Consider the following 22,818-nt stretch of genomic DNA (forward strand, 5'->3'; position numbering starts at 1 on the left):
AAGCACACGAGAAGTTTGTATAGTTTAATTTTTGAAGATCTGCGGGAGAAATGGATTCCAGAACAGGAGACATTGACGGAACATTTTGAAATGGGGGGACATGATGGAGTAATGGTGAGAGAATGAGGAGATGAAGTCCGGGAAGATGGGGAATGAGACGCGGTTAAAGCTGACTGCCTTGAAGGAGGAGGGGAGAGTGGTCTTCTGGAGCATGGTTTGTAGGAGCGCTGGATTTTGCGGCTTGAACGCTCAGAAATGGTATCCGTGCTTGGAAAAGAAGGATCCAATCTTGCATGAGAGGAGATTGTTGGTGACTCAGGAAGAAAAGAGAGTTTGACATATGACGGGAATTGCAGGATTTCCGAGAGGTTGGACATGTTTCAGGGATGGAACGACTGGATGCTGGAAACAGCTGAGACCGAAGAGAGGTAAGCAGCTGCTTATATACTCTGTCTGTTAATTGAAAGATTAGATGGGCTCGCTCCTCCCGAATTTACGTTTAGGAACCTCATTTAAAATCTCGTAATAATCTCACAATAATAGTAATAATGTGTTATTATGAGGCTTCTTTGTAAATCGCGGGGGTATTAAAGAAAATTAACTGTAGGTGCCTTTAACAGCGCATGCTACAGCAGATCGGGGGCAGATTCTAATTGCAAGTGATCCTCCCTATGCCCTACTGACTCCAAAGTGCAGAGCCCTTGAAATGGGTACTCTGAAGGGAACATGGAATAATGTATGAATGTGCCCTTCGTCTTGTGGAAGGGCCCATTCATTTTCTCACTTTGTTGGAACAAGCTTTCGAGTGGCATCCCCTCCCGAAGCAGCACCCTTTGAGGGAGCAAAAATGTCATTTTGAATTCGCCCTGGAGCATCGAAGTGGAGTCACGGAGCAACAGCTGTTTTTTTATTCTATTTGTGTTTCATGAAGTTACAAGCAAAACGTGACTGAAGATATCTGTATACAGCATATAAACACTAAAAGCTTTTTTTCTCCAGGCCATTATTTGATATTAATTTAATATGTGAGTGAAATAATGTGTTGTTATCTACTTGCAAACTTTCCGATTGGCACAATATTTTAACAGTTTGTGTAGGGTAAATAATCATATTTCATAAGATATGGAAATGAAACACTTCTAATTTGTCAGCAAATTAAAAAGCACCTGGGAAGAGTTGGTTATGTTGCTTGTATGCATTGTAAAGTCTTTAAAACGACACCCATTTTGTGTTATTTAGGCGAGTAGTTATTAATTATTTGATGATTTTGTTTTCAGCATGGAATGTCAAAAGTATGTCAAAACATGTTTATGTATTATTATTTAAGCGACTCAAGAGCAAGCATACAGTAATTTCCTCATTTATTTTCTGCCTGTAGGCCTGTTGCAGGCAACATGAATAATAAATAATATGTAACTAAACATGTTTACATACTTCGAACTCATTTTTGATGCTACAATAATTTAATAAATACTTTTGAATCCAGAAATTACATTGCTTGCATTGTTTTGTTTATTTATTAAACATATGGTTAGCATTTTGGCTGAGTACTCACAGAATGACGCAGACATACCAACACAGAACTATACATGCAAACCAACACAGGTCAGATAAAATGTCCACTCTATGTATTGTGTTGTAAGTTCTTCAACAGATTAATACTCGATTGCTACCGCATTTCCGAAATCATATGGCACACCTGCAGTGTAGACAGCTTTATTAATAAAAATGGGAGCGTTTGCATCGTTTTCAGTGATAGAAATTGAATACGTCTTTTATAGAATACTGCCATTAACTGAAAGAGCTGTCTGATTCAGGAAAAGCCAGTTTGTTTTTTTGTTTAAACTAATAGTCTAATCACTATCAGAAAAATACCATGGTATTACCATTTTTGGACATGTAGGCTACCCATTCAAACCATGATGGCAAGGTCAGAATGGAAGTAGCAGAGATAAAATGCTAAAGTGAGAATGCAGAGATGAGAAAAGTGAAAAGAGCGATGAGACAAGAAAAAGATTAGAGCCCGTTACCAGGGTAATACCATGGTACTGAATGATTATATTCATATTACTTTTTTTAATCCTTTCACCCGTCACTGCTGAGGTCTGTGCACGCCACTGTCCTAAACCAATGACTAAACCTAACCGATAGTGTCGTTAAAGCCAATGCAGTATGACAAGTACATTTTCTGAAGCAACCATGTTATTTTGCGTCACTTCTATGAAACTTTTGTCATAGGGCTCTAACCGTGATCTTCCGTGTTCAATTGCAACACTCTATTAAGTGAGCTACTGTGGAGGCTACTCACATTGAAAAACTTGTGTAAATGTAGATGGGTCTCTAATGCATAACATAGCAGTGTGTGAGTAACAGTGTGAAAAATAAATGTTTATAATCAGCCGTTGTAGTAGTGATTTGTTTGAAAGTTAATAAAACGCACAGTTGTTGCAGCGCCTCTTGTATTAATTTCACCAGGAAACTGCAGCGAAATGAAGAAGGTGGCATGTAAAAGTCAGTTTGCAAAAATGTAGTTATAAAAACATTCATTCAATGAGACTAGGTTGTAATAACATCCATAACTGACACACTGCCAAAGATCATTTATTAAGTTGCTACTTCATCACAGTGTTCTTCAAGTCAGTAATTTTTGACATTTTGAAGAAGTGCCATTTAATGAATGAAGTTAGAAGGTTCTTGACCTCTTTACCTTTGGATGTCCGATGTTCCTTTCCTGGTTGAGCAAAGATGATTTCACCCAACAGATGCCCACCCTGCTAATATTTGTTCATCAAACACTAACTAAATGCGCCAGTACAATGTATTCATCATTTTTTGTAGCTGCAGACCATTTTGGATAACCATAGTGGCTTCTTTATTGCCGCTATGTCGATCATGAGTCATTAGAATGAAATCTCAAACTGACTGAATGAGGAGCTGCTTGCATCCAAAAACAGAAGTAATTTCTCCAACATTAAGCACTATTCATCTGCTTTCCATCAAACACAGCCGTACACCTACTTAATTTATCATAGTTAACATGCTTTTTTTAAGCTTCACATACAAACTAGCATTCAGAACACTCAGAATGCCCACACATCAATCTTACTGTCTTTATATCTCAGTCATATTCAGTTTTATTATCATTGTTATCATAATCTTGATGAATGCATGAGAGCACTCCACACAGAAAGGATAAATAAGTTAGAGAAAAATAAATCTTGACAAGACAGTGATCAAGTCAAAATAAAACGCTGTTCACATAGCAAGGGGTATTCAACATAAAGAAAATGTCAGCCAAGACTTGATTGTAACCATCAGGTATGGATTGGATCATGAAAAGTGGTCTCTATATGAAAGGTGATTGAATGGGAGGAGTTGAAAAAGGGGAAAATTTTACTTTTTATCACATAAGCCCAAAATGTGTTTTTTCAGAGACAAAACAAAAAGACCCATATCCCATGTAAAGCCTCCTAGGCCAGCACTATACTTCCATCCTACCATCTCTCACATGCTAAAATAAACCAGTATGGAGACACAGGACTTAAGGCTCAACTGTTTAAGTGTGTAATTGGAGGTATTTTTTGACAGGTTTGAAGTTGCCCCGGCAAGTGATTGGGAGTAACTCAGAGTTAACAATCTCACTTTGACACAACATCAGTCAGATAGCTGAGGCCGGTGCCATTGTCAAAATATATCCGTAATTGTTCTGTCCTTAAAGGGATAGTTCACCCAAAAATGAAAATAGACAGTATTATATAGCTGCAAGCAGCAATTATGGGCCCAAACACAACAGTAACATACCCAAGCGCAAGCTAAGTAAAGTGAAATAAATAGGATATTAGTGATGATTTCTGGCAAAGCAGTTTAAAGCTGAAGTGTGTAACTTTTTCAGTGTTAAAATGCTTTCTCCAATCCCAGCTTAATATCCAGAGACAACTAGAAGTAATCCATATGAAGGTTAATTTTCTCGAAAGATGTAAAAACTGTTTCTGTGGCACTATGAAAATTTCCCTTTGTTTTGAGTAACACGTCTAGTTCCACACAAGTTTGACTCGACCAATGGTTTGAATGCTTAAATACGTAAAAAGCAAAGAATAAGTTAAGTATATATAAGTGCTACTCTTTAAAAAAAAAAAAAAAATATATATATATATATATATTAATAAATAATGATAAAAATCAGTGCCTTTTTTTAATCCTTTCACCCCGTCACTGCTGAGGTCTGTGCACGCCACTGTCCTTACCCTAAACCAATGACTAAACCTAACTGATAGTGTTGTAAAAGCCAATGCAATATGACAAGTACATTTTCTGAAGCAACCATGTTATTTTGTGTCACTTCTATGACACTTTTGTTATAGGGCTCTAACGGTGATCTTCCGTGTTCAATTGCAACACTCTATTAAGTGAGCTACTGTGGAGGCTACTCACATTGAATAACTTGTGTAAATGTAGATGGGTCTGTAATGCATAACATAGCAGTGTGTGAGTAACTGTGAAAAATAAATGTTTCTGAATTCCTAATCAGCCGTTGTAGTAGTGATTTGTTTGAAAGTTAATAAAACGCACAGTTGTTGCAGCGCCTCTTGTATTAATTTCACCAGGAAACTGCAGCGAAATGAAGAAAGTGGCACGTAAAAGTCAGTTTGCAAAAATGTAGTTATAAAAACATTCATTCCTTGAGACTAGGTTGTAATAACATCCATAACTGACACACTGCCAAAGATCATTTATTAAGTTGCCACTTCATCACAGTGCTCTGTTTTGTTTGATCAACAGAAGACAGGGCTGTATTCGGAATGCTCTTTTTAAAACTTTTTTATTTTCGCAATTCCGTTGGGTGGCGCAGAAAGTAAACACTTACATGCTTTAAAAGCAATTAGAAGAATTCCTTAGAACACAATACAATTGCTACTAACTTTTGTCTAGTAGGTTTCGATGACCACAAACTGCTCAGGTAGCCTCGGGGCATGGTGATGATATAATGTACCAAATTTCATTTCAATAGCTCAAAGCATTGTAAAGATACAGCCTCCTTTCCTGTTTGGCGTCCTCGCTGTCACATTCGTGAGGCCATTTCTCGGCAACTCTGCAAATATAAAAAATTCAAATGATAACTTTGTGTGGCATGGTCTGGAGATCATATAAGTGAAATTTGATAAGGATTGCAAGCCAATGACACACACCAAGTTTCGTCTGGATACGGTAAACTGTTCAAAAAAAAATTGCAATGGCCAAAGCACAATATGATTGACATAGGAACACTAGGTATAATTCAACTCTGTATTGCTCAAGGAATCTAAAGAGACAATTCCCATGACATTAGGCCAAACTATTCATAAGTTATGAGGAAAAAAAATTTTTTTTTTCAAATGTATTCACCAGTAAGTGGCAGTGCCAAAACTGCTCAGGTAACTTCAGGTCATGGTGGTGATGACATAATGCATTTTTCCACACAATTGTGGAACTACTACCTGAACTAAAATCAGTTCTTTGTGGAATTTTGGCCATTCTGATTAAATTCCATGCATTGTTTTTGCACTGGGGACACTAAAGCAGGAACTTTGTTTAAATAAGCTTTGACCTAAGCATGTGACACTGTTCTGGTGGTGAAGCCTAAATTCATGCGACAACAGCTGAGCCAACTCACTACAATACATAAAAAATGGATGACTCTGTAAAAGATTTAGTGTTGATTTTTATTGTCCTGTTTTGTTTTGGACAACTCCACGTTGACAAGATGTGCTCAGATTTGTAAGATTAGAAAGCAACAGGAGAGCAAGAACAGAGAAGAGACGGCTTTAACGTTACCTCCATCTGTAGTCAGCTGCATTTTGTTTGTTGCTTTTTTATACCTTTGCATGATCATATGTGTGCTTGTAATAACCAATGCCTCTTGAAACTATTGTGTGTGGAGTTTTCTAACACTGATTTCATCTTGCAATTCAATTAGTGCTGTGATTTATAGGATAGTTCTATGTACACATGACTACCGTAAAAAAAGTTAACTTATAGCCTTGAGGTAAAAGTTTATAAAAAGTTTTTTATTAGTGCATAAATCAAACAATGAAGGCTTTAAAAGTTGCAAACTAGGGTTTTCACTTATTAACGGTACTACCGTTTAAAAAATACCATGGCCCCACCAGTATTTTGAAGCGTTAGTATTGCGATACTACCGTAAAACCGGTCTACCGTGCAACCCGAGTGCAAACAACTGTGCAAAAATTTAAGTAAACATTTAAAGCACTGAACAGTAGAAGGAGAAAACTGTATACATATGGTGTGTTCACGTCATGTCGGAATTACCGTAATTACGAGATTCCGACTATAAAAAGTGTTCACGTCTTCGTAGAACTCATAATTACAAGTTGCAAACTTGGAATTCTGTGAAAGCTTGACAGTCATGACATCATGTGAAAAGATCCAATATGGCAGCGGCCTCAACAGTTAAAGGTAGTGAACATATTTCTGTTTAAAATGCTATTTTATTAAGCCATTGATGCCTGGAGCATTTCTTTTTGTTCTTAAACATTTTTCAAAAACATATAGAGGTGAATTAATATAGTACTGTTATCAACAACTAAGCTGTTTTGGCATTAAAAGTGTTGCCATAGAAACGATTAAATTACAGGTCTGAGGACGTGAATGGCTCCGAGTAGAAACGCCGAGTTGCCATCTTGAAATTACGATAATTCCAAGATGATGTGAACGCACCAATAATACAATGCACAAACTATATACACGATAATCATGGAACATGAATGATTTTATGATACTTTATTCTCCAGTAGTCTTGTTTAATTTTCTTTATTTTGAATATTCATCGTTTAATGTCATCAAAGTCTATTCATGAGGCATTCCGATTATTTGTCCACCTCGTATCTGTTTGATGTTTCAAACTCACGCTGCATTTTTTCTTCTCCATAAATACTCAACAGATGCATCTGTCCATCTATTTCGATTTGAAAAGCCTACAGTAGCAAAAACTATATATATATATATATATATATATATATATATATATATATATATAAACTAGGAAAACAAACATGTACAATCTTGGCTCCCTAATAACAGTGCTGATAGAGCAAGTGCAGATGTCAAGATTTTCAGTGAATAATGACTTAAATTTGGGTCTGTTCCTCACACAAAGGTGTCTCCAGTCCCCATTCCTTGCCATTTCATGATAAAAAAAATTACCAGCACATTCTCTAGAATTCTTTTTATAGTGTTTTGCAGAAGAAAGAAAGTCATACGGGTTTAGAACGATACGAGAGTAAGTTATTAATGACAGAATTTTCATTTTTGGGTGAACTATCTCTTTAATAACAGATTTTTCTTCAGTCAGCAGCAAGAGTCGTTTTCTTCGCTGAGCTCATGATCTGCCAGGACTGGATTTAGGCTGGGCTTGAAAGAGAGGCGATAGGAGGCCTTGGCAGCTGTAGTCCATACTTGGTCCAGTGCCTCTGCCCCAGCCATGCCCTGAAGCTAACACGCACCCGTGATTTTCAGTAATGTCTACGTGGTGAATAGTATCTGACCTGGGATTGAAGTGTGAAGAGCATTAATTCAGTCCAGCTCTCATTTCTGGGACAGCTGCTAAAGGCATTTGTTTTCTGGTCTTGGGTATTAAGAGATTTCTCTGTTTGAGGCCAAACAAACCACAGTCAAATACAGTACGTTGGATGTGCTGTTTAAAGGAATAGTTCATCCAAAAATTATAATATTGTCATTATTTACCCACCCTTATGTCTTTTCAAGCTTTAGAGTGTCAATAGGAAATATAAATGTTAGACTCCCAAACATTACTTTTGCAAATAGAAAGATTAGAATAGAAGAACAGGGAGCCCTGCAACAGATGTCATGGCCCCCACAAAGCCCCCCACTGAACATCGTGTCAGTCTAAGATTACATAAAGAGACAGAAGCAATTGAGACAGCCTAAATAGATAGAAGAACTGTGGCAAATTCTCCAAGAAGCTTGGAACATCCTATCTGCCAACAGCCAAGAAAAACTGTGTCCAGGTGTACCTAGGAGAATTGGTGCTGTTTTAAAGGCAAAGGTGGTCACACCAAATATTGATTTAGCTTTTTTATGTTTACTGGACTTTGTATGATATTAAGTGATAAATGAAAACTATTTATGGCATTATTTTTTAAGACATCCTCACTACGCAACATTTTTCACAAGTGCCTAAAACTTTTGCACAGTACTGTATATATATCCAGCATATACTGTCCTGCAAAGGGAAAACACAGTAGCTACACATCATATGTCCTATGATTAAGAGAAGGCAGAGTGAGACTATTTATCATTCACATTTGGCTGGACATTTTCTCAGTATTATTGTTGGCGCAGTTACTACATTTTGGCTTTGTAGGGCAGCATATACAGTACAAAACATTTCTGGCAAAGGCAATTACAATGCCCTCTTTTGAGGTCAAGTCTCATAGTACTGGGTAGATTACTTCTGAAATGTAATTCAGTACTGATTACAAATTTCATGACTTTAATTGTAATTAGTAACAATATGTCAGATTACTTTTTTATGTAACCTAGTCTGATTACTTTTGGTTTGCTCATTGCAAGTTTTGATGAAATCAATCATTTTAAATTTATTTAATACCAATTAACACTTTTTGTCATTGTACATTTGTAAACAAAAAGCATCAAATCAAACAGAAGCTTACTATTTATATGTTGCAGAGTAAAACAATGTGCTTAAAGGGTCAATTCACCCAAAAATGAAAATTCTCATCATTTACTCACCCTCATGCCATCCCAGATGTGTATGACATTCTTTCTTCTGCAGAACACAAATTATGATTTTTAGAAGAATATTTCAGCTCTGTAGGTCCATACAATGCAAGTAAATGGGTGCCAACATTTTGAAGCTCCAAAAAGCACATAAAGGCAGCATAAAAGTACTCCAGACGACACCAGTGGTTAAATCCATGTCTTCAGAAGCGATATGATAGGTGTGGGTGAGAAACAGATCAATATTAAAGTCCTTTTTTACTATAAATTCACCTCCCTGCTCAGTCAATCCTCCACTTTAACTTTCATATTCTTCTTCCTGTGTTTTTGGCTATTCACATTCTTCATGCATACCACCCCCTACTGGTCAGGGAGAAAAATATCAAGTAAATAAGGACTTAAATATTGAACTCTTTCTCACCCACACCTATCATATCACTTCTGAAGATCTGGATTAAAACACTGGAGTCGTATGGAGTCGATTACTTTTATGATGCTTTTATGTGCTTTTTGGAGAAACTTTAAAAGCTTTAGCACCCATTCACTTGCATTGTATGGACCTACAGAGCTGAAATATTCTTCTAAAAGTCTTTGTGTTCTGCAGAAGAAATAAAGTCAAACACATCTGGGATGGCATGAGGGTGAGTAAATGATAAGAGAATTTTTATTTTTGGGTGAACTATCCCTTTAAATGGTTCAAAAAACATGACACTATGTTACCCAAGATAGAAGATAATGAGAATGTGCTTGAATTTTTAATAGAATTGAGGTTATTTAGTAAATTAAGAATAGGGATTGGACTTTTTATTATCCAGCTTTGAAATCAATAATGAGAGAATGTCTATAGATAAGATCTAGTGATTTATGGTATGTACCTCCTCACAATTATAAATGAGAAGGTGTGGTTTTAACCTATGACATTTTATTTTTTGCCGAGGTGTATTAGCATGGTGCAAAAGCACAAAGTTGCATGTGAACAACACCTCTGAAATGTTTGTTTGCAACATTAGTTTTTACAGAAGAGTGTCTAGAATTACAGACAGGTGGGCGAGGGCTTGTTTAAAACACTTGAAACATTGTTTTTGAAGTAGGCTGCAAATACAAGCAGCTCTGCTTTTATTTGTGCATTAATTTAGAAAGTAAATTTACAGAAACCAAATGCCCTGTATGTATTTATGGATTGTATTAAGCACTTTTAATGCAGAGTATCAATTTTGGTGGCTACATGCACATATGGCTAGATGATACAGAGAATGATTATTAAAATACTTTATATTAAGAGATTTATGTTTATATACATAACCTCCAAGTGCTTCTCATTACTGGATGTACAGTCTTTTTCAATGGATAACATTTTTTGAAAGGCAAAGATTGTATTGCTCATTTATTTAAAATGTTCAAATACATGCTTGATCCCCTGTATACGGGTACAGTATATCAATTAATTTGTCACTATTTGACTTTCAGGGATTTCTCCAGTAGAAAGACACTCAGTAAGAGGCTTGCGTTCTCCAGTCAAATCTCCAGGGCCAAAACAGGGCAGCCCCATCAGCGCTCCTCTCACGCCCATCCCTGGACTACAGAAGCTGCCCCAGTGCACGCGCTGTGCCAATGGCATTGTGTAAGTGTGTCAAACAGTGCTGCTTATCAATTTGTCTAAATGTTTGAAACAAACAGCACTTGAACCCTTTATTGTAAGTACCAGTTCAGCTGATCCAGTTGAACTAGTTTCAATGGCTATTATACTTAAATAACTCTTACTTAAATAAAGAGTTTAACAGCACATGCTACCAACATAAAATAGCCCTACATTGGTACAATATGTAATTATCAAATGAAACTAGACCTGCTGCAACATGTGGCCACACCCCTTTGCACCGGTGATCCAGGTTAGAGGGTGACTGATATATCGGTTTTGCCGATTAATCGGCACCGATAACAGATTTCTGGAACTATCGGTTATCTGCAAAAATCCACACCGATAGTTTTTCCCCGTTGCGTTTGGTGCTGGAGCGGCTGGGAAGGGTCCACTGTCGTTATACAGTATGAGAGCGGCCTCTAGAGGCGAAATAAAAACTATCCTTTCACTGATGCCTTGTGGTGTTTGTTTTGACACGTGAGACTACACTCTGCATGGAGCGGAACACTTCAGATGTGGATTTAAAACAACAACGAAAAGATATGTATACAGTACACTACAGTACATGTTGTCATATCATATAAAGTAATTAATTTGTTGACTAGATCTGCTGCATTAGTAGAGAACAGCAGTATGTTTACCGACAAGGCTGAGAGGACGCTAACATTAAAGCTAACCTCAAGCGGTTAGAACAATGGACAAAAATACACCCAAATGTTTAAATGTCACGATTGTTACCATCTATTACCATCTATTTGCGTTAGTTTATATCCTGCTGGTCATGTTTATGCATTCGTTAGCCAGCTAAGTTGCATATTTAAAGCTAGTGACGTGAGAAATCAAATTAATATCTTCATGCAGCCAAGAGAAAAGTATAAACAAATCAGAAACGCATCTGATTTCAATAAAAATTTTTATCTAAATTGTATTACTCACAGTAATACAATGACTTTAGATCGATCACATTCTTGCACTAAAAAAGGCTAGACAGCGCAACAAATACAGTTTAACAGAAAGCAGTGGTCTCAATATGCTTTTAAATTTCTTGTTAATTAGACAAATCATCTAAAAAAACAGCGCTCCTGCACAAGACACTGATTAAACAAAAATAAAGGGAAACAAAGACGTTCATCTAGCGCGCGTTTACATAGAAAAACAAATGGATGGTTACGAACGCATTCGGTGTGAACAGCTCCTTACTGTTGGTGGAGGTCTTTGGCCATTGCATCTTGCTCTCTTATAAGCATTTCTCAGATTAAGCAATGAGTTGTTTAAACGCTTTGTCAGGAAAGATGTTCAACTTGGAAATGTCTCGAGATCCTTGCATTCGGTTTCAGTCTGTTGTGTTCAGTCTGTTTGAACAGCCCCTGGCCTGTGCTCATAGTCTGAGCCGCTTCACCACCGAGTTCAGCTGAATACCACTGCTATCTGAGAATATTGCTACTCTACATACTCCTGTACTGAATAAAAAACAATGTGGTATTTCGCTGTTATTATGAAGCTTGAGTCTGGAGTAGGAGGAATCAGTGCAAGTGTAACACCATGTGAATGTCTATTGAAGCATTTCCCCCCCTCATTTAACTTTTGACTTAACATTTGAGAATATGAACCGACTAAAACTTTCATTAGTTGAAAATGAAATGCTCTTTTTTAACAGCCAGGATAGGAATGTTCTATGCAATAATATAACGGTGCTGAATGGTTTATGTATTTATTGCGCCCTCTTGTGTACGAAGAAAACAACATCAATTTAAAAATCAGCTGACTTTAAAATTTGAATATTAGTTCATATATATTAATATTTATATATTTATTTAATTTAAAAAAGTACAATACATTTTCATGGTTCAGTCAGAGTAGAATTTGTTAACTGACTGGGAGCCATAAGTGTCTGCGTCGGGGGGTGTCCCTCTCAAGGGGAAGACACCCTGAAGACCACATCCCTCCCAAAGGGGTGGGGGGGTATTTTGAGTGGAATACGTCACATGGTCTTACCGAGTCTTGTTGGAAGTATGTCATGTGGAGAGGTCCCATGGTAGGTCCTATCTGAAGGGGGAGGAGTTTCTACAGAGCATGGCAACCAGAGGGGCCTCTGCCCAAGGAAGATGCAGTTTGTCATCAGGGAAATGATTTTGCGGAAGATATCACATGGGGTCGCCTTCGGGGAACCAGTACATGTGGGGCACCTACCTCAGTACAGGGGCTCATTAGCGCACGTGCTGGGCCGGTCAGCGAGTTTCACCGCAAACACAGCTGCCAATTTGCTGACAGAGAACACCTGCAGTTCCCCTACCCTTTTGATGGAAGTGAGCGCAGTCAGGAGGGCCTTCAAAGAGAGTGCCTTAAGCTCAGCTGACTCCAAGGGCTCAAAGGGAGCTCCCTGTAGACCCTGAAGGACTACAGAGAGGTCCCACAAGGGGACGAGGTGCGGTCTGGAGGGATTCAACCTCCTAGCGCCTCTCAGGAACCTGATGATCAAGTCGTGCTTCCCCAAATACTTACCATCTACTGCATCGTGACGAGCCGAAATAGCGGCTACATACAACTTCAAGGTGGAGGGGGACAGCCACCCCTCCAGCCTCTCCTGCAGGAAGGAAAGCACTGATCTGACTGCGCATCTCTGGGGGTCTTCGCGTCAGGAAGTGCACCACTTAGCGAACAGATGCCACTTCAAGGCATACAGGCGCCTCGTAGAGGGAGCCCTAGCCTGAGTGATCATGTCTACCACCGCGGGTGGTAGGCCACTTAGGTCTTCCGTGTCCCGTCCAGGGGCCAGACGTGGACATTCCAGAGGTCTGGTCATGGGTGCCAGATGGTGCCCCATCCCTGAGAAAGAAGGTCCTTCCTCAGGGGAATTCGCCAGGGGAGGGGCTGTCGCGAGGAGCATGAGATCCGAGAACCACGTCTGGGTGGGCCAGTAAGGTGCTACTTGGATGACTTGCTCCCCATCCTCCCTGACCTTGTCTGTGCAAGTAGGCTCCCTGGGGGAAATGCGTATTTGTGTAGTCCAGAGGGCAAGCTGTGTGCCAGCACATCTATACCGAGGGGTGCCTCAGTCAGGGCGTACCAAAACGGGCAGTGGGAGGATTCTTGGGAAGCAAGCAGGTCTACCTGTGCTCAACCGAATCGACTCCAAATCAGCTGGACCACTTGAGGGTGGAGTCTCCATTCTCCCCTGAGAGTAACCTGAGGTGACAGTGCATCTGCTGCGGTGTTGAGGTTACCCGGGATGTGAGTGGCTCGCAGCGACTTGAGGCGCTGCTGACTCCAGAGGAGGAGATGGCGGGCGAGTTGTGACATGCAATGGGAGCATAGACCACCTTGGCAGTTGATGTACGCTACTGTTGCTGTGTTGTCTGTCCGGACCAACACGTGCTTGCCTTGGATCAATGGCCGAAACCTCCGCAGGGTGAGCAGTACTGGCAACAACTCTAGGCAGTTGATGTGCCAACGCAGCTGTGGGCCAGTCCAGGAGCAGGCGGCTGTGTGCCCGTTGCATATGGTGCCCCAGCCCGTCTTGGAGGCATCTGTTGTAACCACGACATGCCTGGAGACCTGCTCTAGGGGAACCCCTGACCGTAGAAATGCAAGGTCGGTCCAAGGGCTGAAGAGGCGGCTCCATCACGTGATGTGTCCCGCGGCGCCATGCCCATCTCGGGACTCGAGTCTGAAGCCAGTGCTGAAGCGGTCTCATATGCATCAACCCAATCATTGTGGCCGCCGCTGAGGATGCCATATGCCCCAGGAGCCTCTGAAAAAGTTTCAGTGGAACCACTGTTCTCCGTCTGAACACCTTCAGACAGTTCAGCACCGACTGTGCATGCTCGTTCGTGAGGCACGCTGTCATCGAGACCGAGAAAAGAGATGCTCTGAACCGGGGAGAGCTTGCTCTTTTCCCAGTTGACCTGAAGCCCCAGTCAGATGAGGTGCCGGAGCACGAGGTCTCTGTGTGCACACAGCAACTCTCGAGAGTGAGATAGGATTAGCCAGTCATCGAGATAGTTGAGGATGCGGACGCCCACTTCCCTTAGCGGGGCAAGGGCTGCATCTGCGACCTTCGTGAAGATGTGAGGGGACAAGGACAGGCCGAAGGGGAGGACCTTGTTCTGGTATGCCTGGCCTTCGAAGGCAAACCGCAGGAAGGGTCTGTGTCGAGGTAAGACCGAGACGTGGAAGTATGCATCCTTCAGGTCTACCACCGCGAACCAATCTTGATGCTGGACGCTCGCTAGAATCTTGAACGGGAGTCTGTGCAAAGCCTGGTTCAGTACTCACAGGTCCAGGATTTGTCGCAACCCACCGCCTTTCTTCGGTACGATGAAGTAAGGGCTGTAGAACCCTTTCTTCATCTCAGCTGGAGGGACAGTCTCTATTGTGCCCTTGCGCAGAAGGGTAGCGATCTCCGCACGCAAGGTAGCGGCGTTCTCGCACTTCATGTACCGGCGGGTGGGGCCTTGCGTCGGGGGGGAGCTCGAGGTGCCACGTCGAGGGGATTCAAGCCCTGTGGCCGTGCTGAGTCCAAGGACATCGAAGCACTTACCTGGCCCCTGCCGCCCACCATAAGATTGGCCAAGGAGGGGGAGGAGGAGTCTCGTCCCTGTAGTCCACCGGACCCAATCCCATGTGGTTGTGTTTGTGCCACAGCTGGGTGCACAGGGGCGGGGGGACCGCCACTGGAGCGCCATACCTGCAAAGATGGGACGGTGGACGGTGGTCGTGACGATGTCCGTGCGCACCGGACATGTGACCCGGGCAACAAGAAAACCGCTCTTTTGTTGAATTTTTGGGTACCGCAGCCTCTTGGACATGTGGCGAAATTAAATGAAAACAAAACAAAAGATTCTCCTCCCGGGGGATGGAGTGGTCTGCTCACCAGCTCCAGCGAAGCGGGTCTCCTTGCCCCTGGGTCGCCCGTCTCAGGGGCGCTTCGAAGCCTTCCTCAGGTTCTTAGCGGCCGGCCGTGAGACGGGTGGCGTCTGCTTCCTGCGCTGGGCTCCACGCTGGGGCCGGGCCACGGGGGCGGGCTGCGGCAGAGCTAGTGTTGTTGTTGCAGGAGGACGCCCTTAGCGACAAGCAGACTGAGTGCGGGGTCTTGAGCCGCGCCGGGGCAGGATGTGTTGTATGGCCTCCATCTGCTGCTTCACCACCGAGAACTGCTGGGCAAAGTCCTCGACGGTGTCACCGAATAGGCCAACCTGGGAGATGGGGGCATCAAGGAACAGTGCCTTGTCAGCCTTTCTTACAAATGCAAGCCGCGACCACAACGTTGCCATGGTCATGTTCTCGCAATCAGGACAAGACCCATCCACGAATGATGTCTCCACGTGGGCAGCGCCCAGACACGTAAGACAGCAATCGTGGCCGTCAGAAATGGAGAGATAATGACCGCAACCAGGAAAGGAAAGGCAAATGGCATCTTTAAAAAGACGTTCCATGTGTGCTGCTCTTTTAGAAAGAAAATATACTCTTTTTAGAATATACTCTTTTAATTGTTCTGCCGAAGCGCCCAGGGGCATTCTCTGCACTCCACGGGTGCAGAGGGGGAGAAGCCGCTGAAATGCACCGTAGAATCCAGCAGATGAGGTGAATGAACTTCGCGGATGAATTCAGCTTCAATGAATAGAACCGCTCGGCTCCGAAGAGAAAATCTGAATGAGTGGTTGCATACCAGCTCCTGTTATACCCGTATGTCCGGGGGAGTGGCATGCAAATTCCAAATTATCATTGGCCTTTTTTCAAAAAAGCAGAGGTGTTTGGGGCTCCCAAGAGTGACCCCTAGTGTCACTACATTGACACAACTTCGAGTGAGTGACAGATAGGGAACACATTTCCAGGGCAGTGTTTTTCAGTGTTTTTGCCTTAAAAACTTTATTAACTTAACCTACTTTAGCAACTGTCGCCATCTGCCATTATTGTAAAGTGAGCTTAAGACAAGTCTATGGAAGTCCTGTGAGGCTGGATAGTTTACAGAAATCTTTCCAAAAATACTGTAAAATATTATTGCAAAGGCACTTAGAATAGTGACATCTTTATACTATTCTACACATATTTTTGTTTTCATTTTCCAAATATTTAAATGGTAACACTTTACATAAATGTTCACTTTTTTAAGGGTTTATGAAGCAGTTGCGTAGTCAAGGGTGGGCCAGACCCATGCCCACCCTGAATATTAGAGATTATTCTTTGACTTCAAATATATATTTATAAAACAAATGCATAAATTCTAATTTCTGAAAGTGTGAAAGAACTGTTTGAATGCGCCACTTCTCTGTTGTTAAGGAAAATTTGGTAAAAAAAAATAAAATAAAATTAGGTCAAAAACTTGGCCAATCCATTTTTATTGAGACCCACCCAAATGTAATTTCCTGGCTACACCCTTGTTATAAAGGGATTCATTAATGACTAATAAGTCAATACAAATTCATTATGGTCAAGTCAAGTCAAATCATTTTTATTTGTATAGCACCTTTCACAACACACATTGTTTCAAAGCAGCTTTACAGAAGAGCATGCATTAACAGAAAATGAAACTGTAATATCTATAATGTCTTAGAGTCATCATTGTGTAGTTTGATAATATACGATTGTGAATTGTGTTTAAAAATAAGTAATTAAATAAAAATTGTATTTATAACCCCAGTGAGCAAGCCAAAGGCAACTGTGGCAAGGAACACAAAACTCATAAGATGTTGGTTAATGGAGAAAAATAACCTTGGGAGAAACCAGGCTCACTGTGGGGGCCAGTTCCCCTCTGGCTAACATCATGACTATAATGCCAATATTACTTAATTATGTTTAGTGCAAGTCATGGTTTAAAATGATTGAAATAAGTAAGTGTTAATGGTCAGTGTTTAAACAAAGATTTTTTTATGAACTTTTGAGATTAATGACTAATGTCTTTGAAGTCCATCCTGGATTAACGGCACAAGTTCACATTGATGCATGGTCCTTTGTTAGTTGGCTGATGAAGGCTTTTGTTGGCAATTAATTGATAGTCTATGTATTCCATTATAAGAGTGTAGTCCATCATTAGACCGAGGTGATGCAGGCAGAGATGAGTGAGGTGCATCGCAGTTCAACCGGCCGGTAATTTTGGTGAGGTCTATCCTAAGTCCAAGGTTCAGGCAATGGCATATGATGTTTCCCATGTCTTATGGTTGGAGTTGGCATCAGTTCATCCTCTGAAGTCCATCATAAGAGTCTGAAGTGATGTTTGGCTGGCACCGGCTGCATTTAGTCATCATCACTCAGCGACACATAGCAGTGGAGTCCAACACGAAGCAGGAATGGAGCTGGATCCAGCCGGTTCTGGTGACCTCAGGATAGGAGTCCCGAGGTTGAAACAGGGATACAAATAGAATAATATTAGCATAGATGCCATTCAATTTATTGCAGAGTTTTAGATCATGATCAATGTTTCTGGTTTCTGGCTCTGGCAGACCTAACTAAAGCAGCCTAATTGTGAGTTGAAGGATAAATTAGGTGTATGCCTGGCTAAATAGATGAGTCTTTAGTCTAGACTTAAACTGAGTGAGTGTGTCTGCATCTCGAACAGTGTTAGGGAGACTATTCAATAGTTTAGGAGCCAAATATGAAAAGGATCTACCTCCTTTTGTGGATTTTGATATTCTAGGAACTATTAACAGGCCAGAATTTTGCAATCGTAATGAACGTGATGGAATATAGCGTGGTAGAAGGTCACTTAAGGACTGCGGAGCTAGACCATTCAAAGCTTTGTATGTAGTTAATAGAATTTTAAAATTAAAATGAAATTTAACAAGTAGTCAGTGTAACAACGATAAAATGGGGCTAATATGAACATATTTCTTGGTTCTAGTCAGCACTCTGGCTGCTGCATTTTTAACCAGTTGAAGTTTATTTATTGATCTTGCTGGACATCCTCCCAGTAATGCATTACAATAATCTAGTCTTGAGGTCGCATGAACGCATGAATTAATTTTTCGGCATCAGCAACAGAGAGCACGTGTCATAATTTAGCAATATTTCTTAGGTGGAAGAATGCTGTTCTACAAACATTGGTAATTTGATTTTCAAAGGACAGATTGGTATCAAATATAACACCTAAGTTCTTCGCTGTTGAAGACGATGTAACAGTACAGTCATCGAGAGTCAAATTATATTTTAGCGGCTTGTTTTTAGAGGTTTTCGGTCCAATAATTTGTACCTCTGTTTTGTTGGAATTGAGTAGAAGGACATTTCTGGCCATCCAATCTTTTATTTAATTGATACACTCTGCTAATTTGGAGAATTGTGAAATTTCATCAGGTTTGAAGAAATATAAAGTTGGGTATCGTCGGCATAACAGTGAAAACTTATTCCACGATTCCTGATAATATCTCCCAGGGGAAGCATATACAAAGAGAAAAGCAGAGGCCCTAAAACTGATCCCTGTGGCACACCATACTTAACCTTTTTTTGGTTTGACAATTCTTCATTTACATAGACAAAGTGGTAGCGGTCTGCTAAATAGGACCTAAACCATGTTAATGCAAGTCCACAAATGCCAACATAATTCTATAGCCTATTCAAGAGAATGTCGTGATCTATCATGTTGAAGGCAGCACTAAGATCTAAAAGCACTAGAAGTGAAATGCAGCCACGATCAGATGATAAGAGCAAGTCATTTGTAACTCTGATGCAGTCTCTGTACTGTGATGGGGTCTAAATCCTGACTGAAATTGTTCATATATTCTATTTCTCTGTAGAAATGAACATAGTTGGGAGGACACTACCTTTTCTAGTATTTTCAACATAAACGGGAGATTTGAAATTGGTCTATAATTAGCCAGTTCTCCAGGATCAAGCTGTGGCTTCTTAATAAGCGGTTTGATAACTGCCATTTTAAAGTTTCTTGGGACATGTCCTAAGGATAGCAAGGGTAAAAGATGACAGAGATTTTTTATTTATATCTGACGGTGTCACATTAAGCATTATTAGTTCAAAAGACTTCAATTTATATCCTGTCTTCTGAGTAACACCAAAAACTTCACTGTAAATTGTAGCAACACCTCCTCCTTGATGATGCTCATGTTTATAACAATAACCTGGGGGAGTAGATTCATTTAAACTAATATATGCATCCGGTTTAAGCCAGGATTTGGTCAAACAGAGCGCATGCAAACTATGATCTGTAATAATTTAATTTACAATTAGTGCTTTGGTAGAAAGAGATCTAAAGTTTAGTAGCCCTACCTTCATATGATGTTTATCTTTAATTTTTTCAAGTTTCAAATTTTTTCTAAATTATTTAGTGAGGGGTTTGTGTTTGGTAGTTCGGGGAACAGACAGTCTCTATATGATATCTAGGTGATACAGTCTCTATGTGTTGTAGTTTATGTGACCTGTGTGATGTCTCAAGGCAGCTAGCAGACATTTGGATTAGCCAGTTTGTCTGCTTCCTGACGTGGGCCCCAGTTAGTCAGATACTATCATTGATAGATTATGAGCCAAATTACTAGAGAGGACAGCGGCACCTTCCCTGGAGGGATGGAGTCTGTCTCTCTTTAGCAGGTCAGGTCTACTCCAAAAACTCTTCCAGTTGTCTATATATCCTATGCTATTCTCCAGACACCACTCAGACATCCAGCCATTCAGTGGCGTTAATCTACTATAAACCTCATCACCACAACGAGCAGGGAGGGGGCCAGAGCTTATTACAGTGTCTGACATCGTTTAGTCATTGATAAGAGGTTATAACAACACTTACATGTTATAAATGCTTAATAAATTATCTTTTTGTAATGTTTTAAGCATGCTGACAGCGCACGGTGCACTGTGTGCTATCAGTGAGTAAATTTTGAAAAGTTGTGTCTTAAATCGTCCTCATTATTTAAAGCATTGCTTCTGTACAAATTCGCCACATTCAACAATTAATGTCAATTTAAGTCATTATCGGTCTTTAAATTGCCTGCTGTAAGCAATGTTCCCGTTATTACACGTAGTTCAAAGGTTTATTTTTAAGGTGTTGTGGACAGTAATTAGAGTCTGCTGCTGATTCTTTATGTTGGGGTGTTTGACAGAAAAATGGATTGCTTTAAAAAACTGATGCAGAAGAAAAAACTGTTTAATGCCGTGAACAGCATGTTGCGCACCCACAATAATCTTACATTTATGCACTTTTGAAGCCCTTTGTTTACACTTAAGAACATCACTGAGCTCGGGATGCACATAAGCAGTGTTGTGCCCTAGATTGGAGCGTCTTTTATTACCTCCTGTGTGTGTGTGTGTATTTATCAGTTTTCTTATTATAGGGCTTCCTTTAGTGTCCACATATCCCTCATAAATACGTCCACTTCGATGTTTAATCAATTGTTATATGATATGCATTTTTTGCACCAGTGCTGTTGCATAATAAGAAAATGTGCATATAATTGTAAAACTGGCAATTTTTTTCTCAGACGGTAATCTAACCGTCAAAAACTCACACCGTGGCATCCCTATATTGAATATACTTTTTTTTATTTATCTGTTCATTAATTTGAACTTTTATTATCCATTGTGTAATAATGAAACGACCCCCCTCCCACTCACACACACACTACCTTGTAACTCCAATGTCGAGAAGCAGCGCATCTTCCATTGCTAGTGGTAAAGTGACATTTTCGAACTAGCAACGAAGGCTTGAGCTGCATCAGAGCTAGATACACTTGATCAACAGTTTCTATATCATCTGAAATATCTGTGGGAAACACCCTCGCCCCCCCTCCCCCTCTCTTAAGCTCTCACACACGTGGACACACATACATATGTGCATTACACACACACTTACTCGAGAGCAAGAAATAGTGCCATCATGTCAGCGCACACCTGCATCTTAGTAGGGTTGAAAAGTTGTTAAGGTTTACAAAGGTAATATGGTGACACTCGCTGCTGCTGAGAAGTGCTTAAAGTTACATCTTGGTGATTTTGAAGCGATGTTAATTCTGATGAGAGCTGCAACAAATAAAAGTAATCCCACAGGTGATCTCTCTCAGTTTCTGAGCTTCTCTTTCGATCCCTCAAAAACATACACATAAACTCTCACACACACACACAAACACACTAACTTGTTCCTCCAGTAAGTGCTCCAGTAAAGCAGTGCAAGCCTCGCTATCCTCCGTTGCTAGTTCTTAAGTGACGTTTTTGAACTAGCAACGAAGGCTTGAGCTGTATCAGAGCAAGACGCTGAATCCGTGGCAGAAGAAAGTAGTTCCGCTCACAAGAGCATTTTAGGGACGAAAACCAGAAAATGTCTTGAGATAAACCCTGAACCGTGGTATAAGTGGAATAATTGACTACAGCATAACTCCATCGTGACCGCATTACCACCTTGGGTGTGCATTATTTTTCAATAATTCAATGGTCCGTCATCAATTATTCCTTACATAAAGCTGATTATTACCTAATGATCATTAAACCATACTAAAAATTATGTACATAGGTTTCTAATGCTGGCAACTCCTTAATAAATTCTTCATATGTGTCCACCTTACATTAAGGGACATTTACATAGGTTACTAATGTTCAATAAGTGTTATTCAGCACTTATAAAACGTGAGGTAAATGGCTTACTATTTGACAACCCCTTAATAAATGTTTCATGTTTCCATTTTACATTAAGGTACATTTTCATAGTCTACTAATGTTGAATAGGTGTTATTAAGCATTTATAATATGTGAGGTAAAATGACTCACATTTAGCAACTTCTTAAAGGGATAGTTATGAAAAGATGAAAATTCTGATCACCCTCATGCCACGCCAGATGTGTATAACATTCTTTCTTCTGCAGAACACAAATGAAGATTTTTAGAAGAATATTTCAGCTCTGTAGGTCCATACAATGCAAGTGAATGGTGACCAGAACTCAGAAGCTCCAAAAGCATGTAAATGCAGCATAAAAGTAATCCATATGACTCCAGTGGTTAAATTATGTCTTCAGAAGTCCTTTTTTGCTATCAATCTCCACCTTTGATCAGCCCCAACAAGTAGGTGGCTGATTGTGAAAGTGATAGTGTAGACTTACAGAAAAAAATAATATATTATTAAATCTATATTAAGTTATTAAATAAATATATAATATTAAATCTTAAATATTGATCTGTTTCTCACCCACACCTATCATATCGCTTCTGAAGACACGGATTTAACCACGGGAGTCTTATGGATTGCGTTTATGCTGCCTTTATGTGCTTTTTTGAACTTCAAAGTTCTGGTCACCATTCATTTGCATTGCATGGACCAACAGAGCTGAAATATTCTTTAAAAAACCTTAATTTGTGTTCTGCAGAAGAAAGAAAGTCACACATCCATCTGGGATGGCATGAGGGTGAGTAAATGATGAGAGAATTTTCCTTTTTGTGTGAACTATCCCTTTAACAAGGGGGACATTAATTAAATAAATCTTTAGAATAACGTAATATGG

The 22,818-nt window shown here is 40.2% G+C and overlaps 1 protein-coding gene across 1 annotated transcript in view; it reads left to right on the forward strand.

Moving 5' to 3' along the window:
- Window positions 1–22,818, forward strand: part of LOC127430676 (PDZ and LIM domain protein 4-like) — a 75,140-nt gene that overhangs the window by 46,622 nt on the left and 5,700 nt on the right. The window contains exon 6 of the mRNA XM_051680628.1: window positions 10,225–10,378. Coding sequence (XP_051536588.1) covers window positions 10,225–10,378 — 154 coding nt within the window. The remainder of the gene's footprint in view (window positions 1–10,224; window positions 10,379–22,818) is intronic.

The sequence above is a fragment of the Myxocyprinus asiaticus genome, chromosome 40 (genome assembly GCF_019703515.2).
Source record: "Myxocyprinus asiaticus isolate MX2 ecotype Aquarium Trade chromosome 40, UBuf_Myxa_2, whole genome shotgun sequence".
NCBI lineage: Eukaryota > Metazoa > Chordata > Actinopteri > Cypriniformes > Catostomidae > Myxocyprinus > Myxocyprinus asiaticus.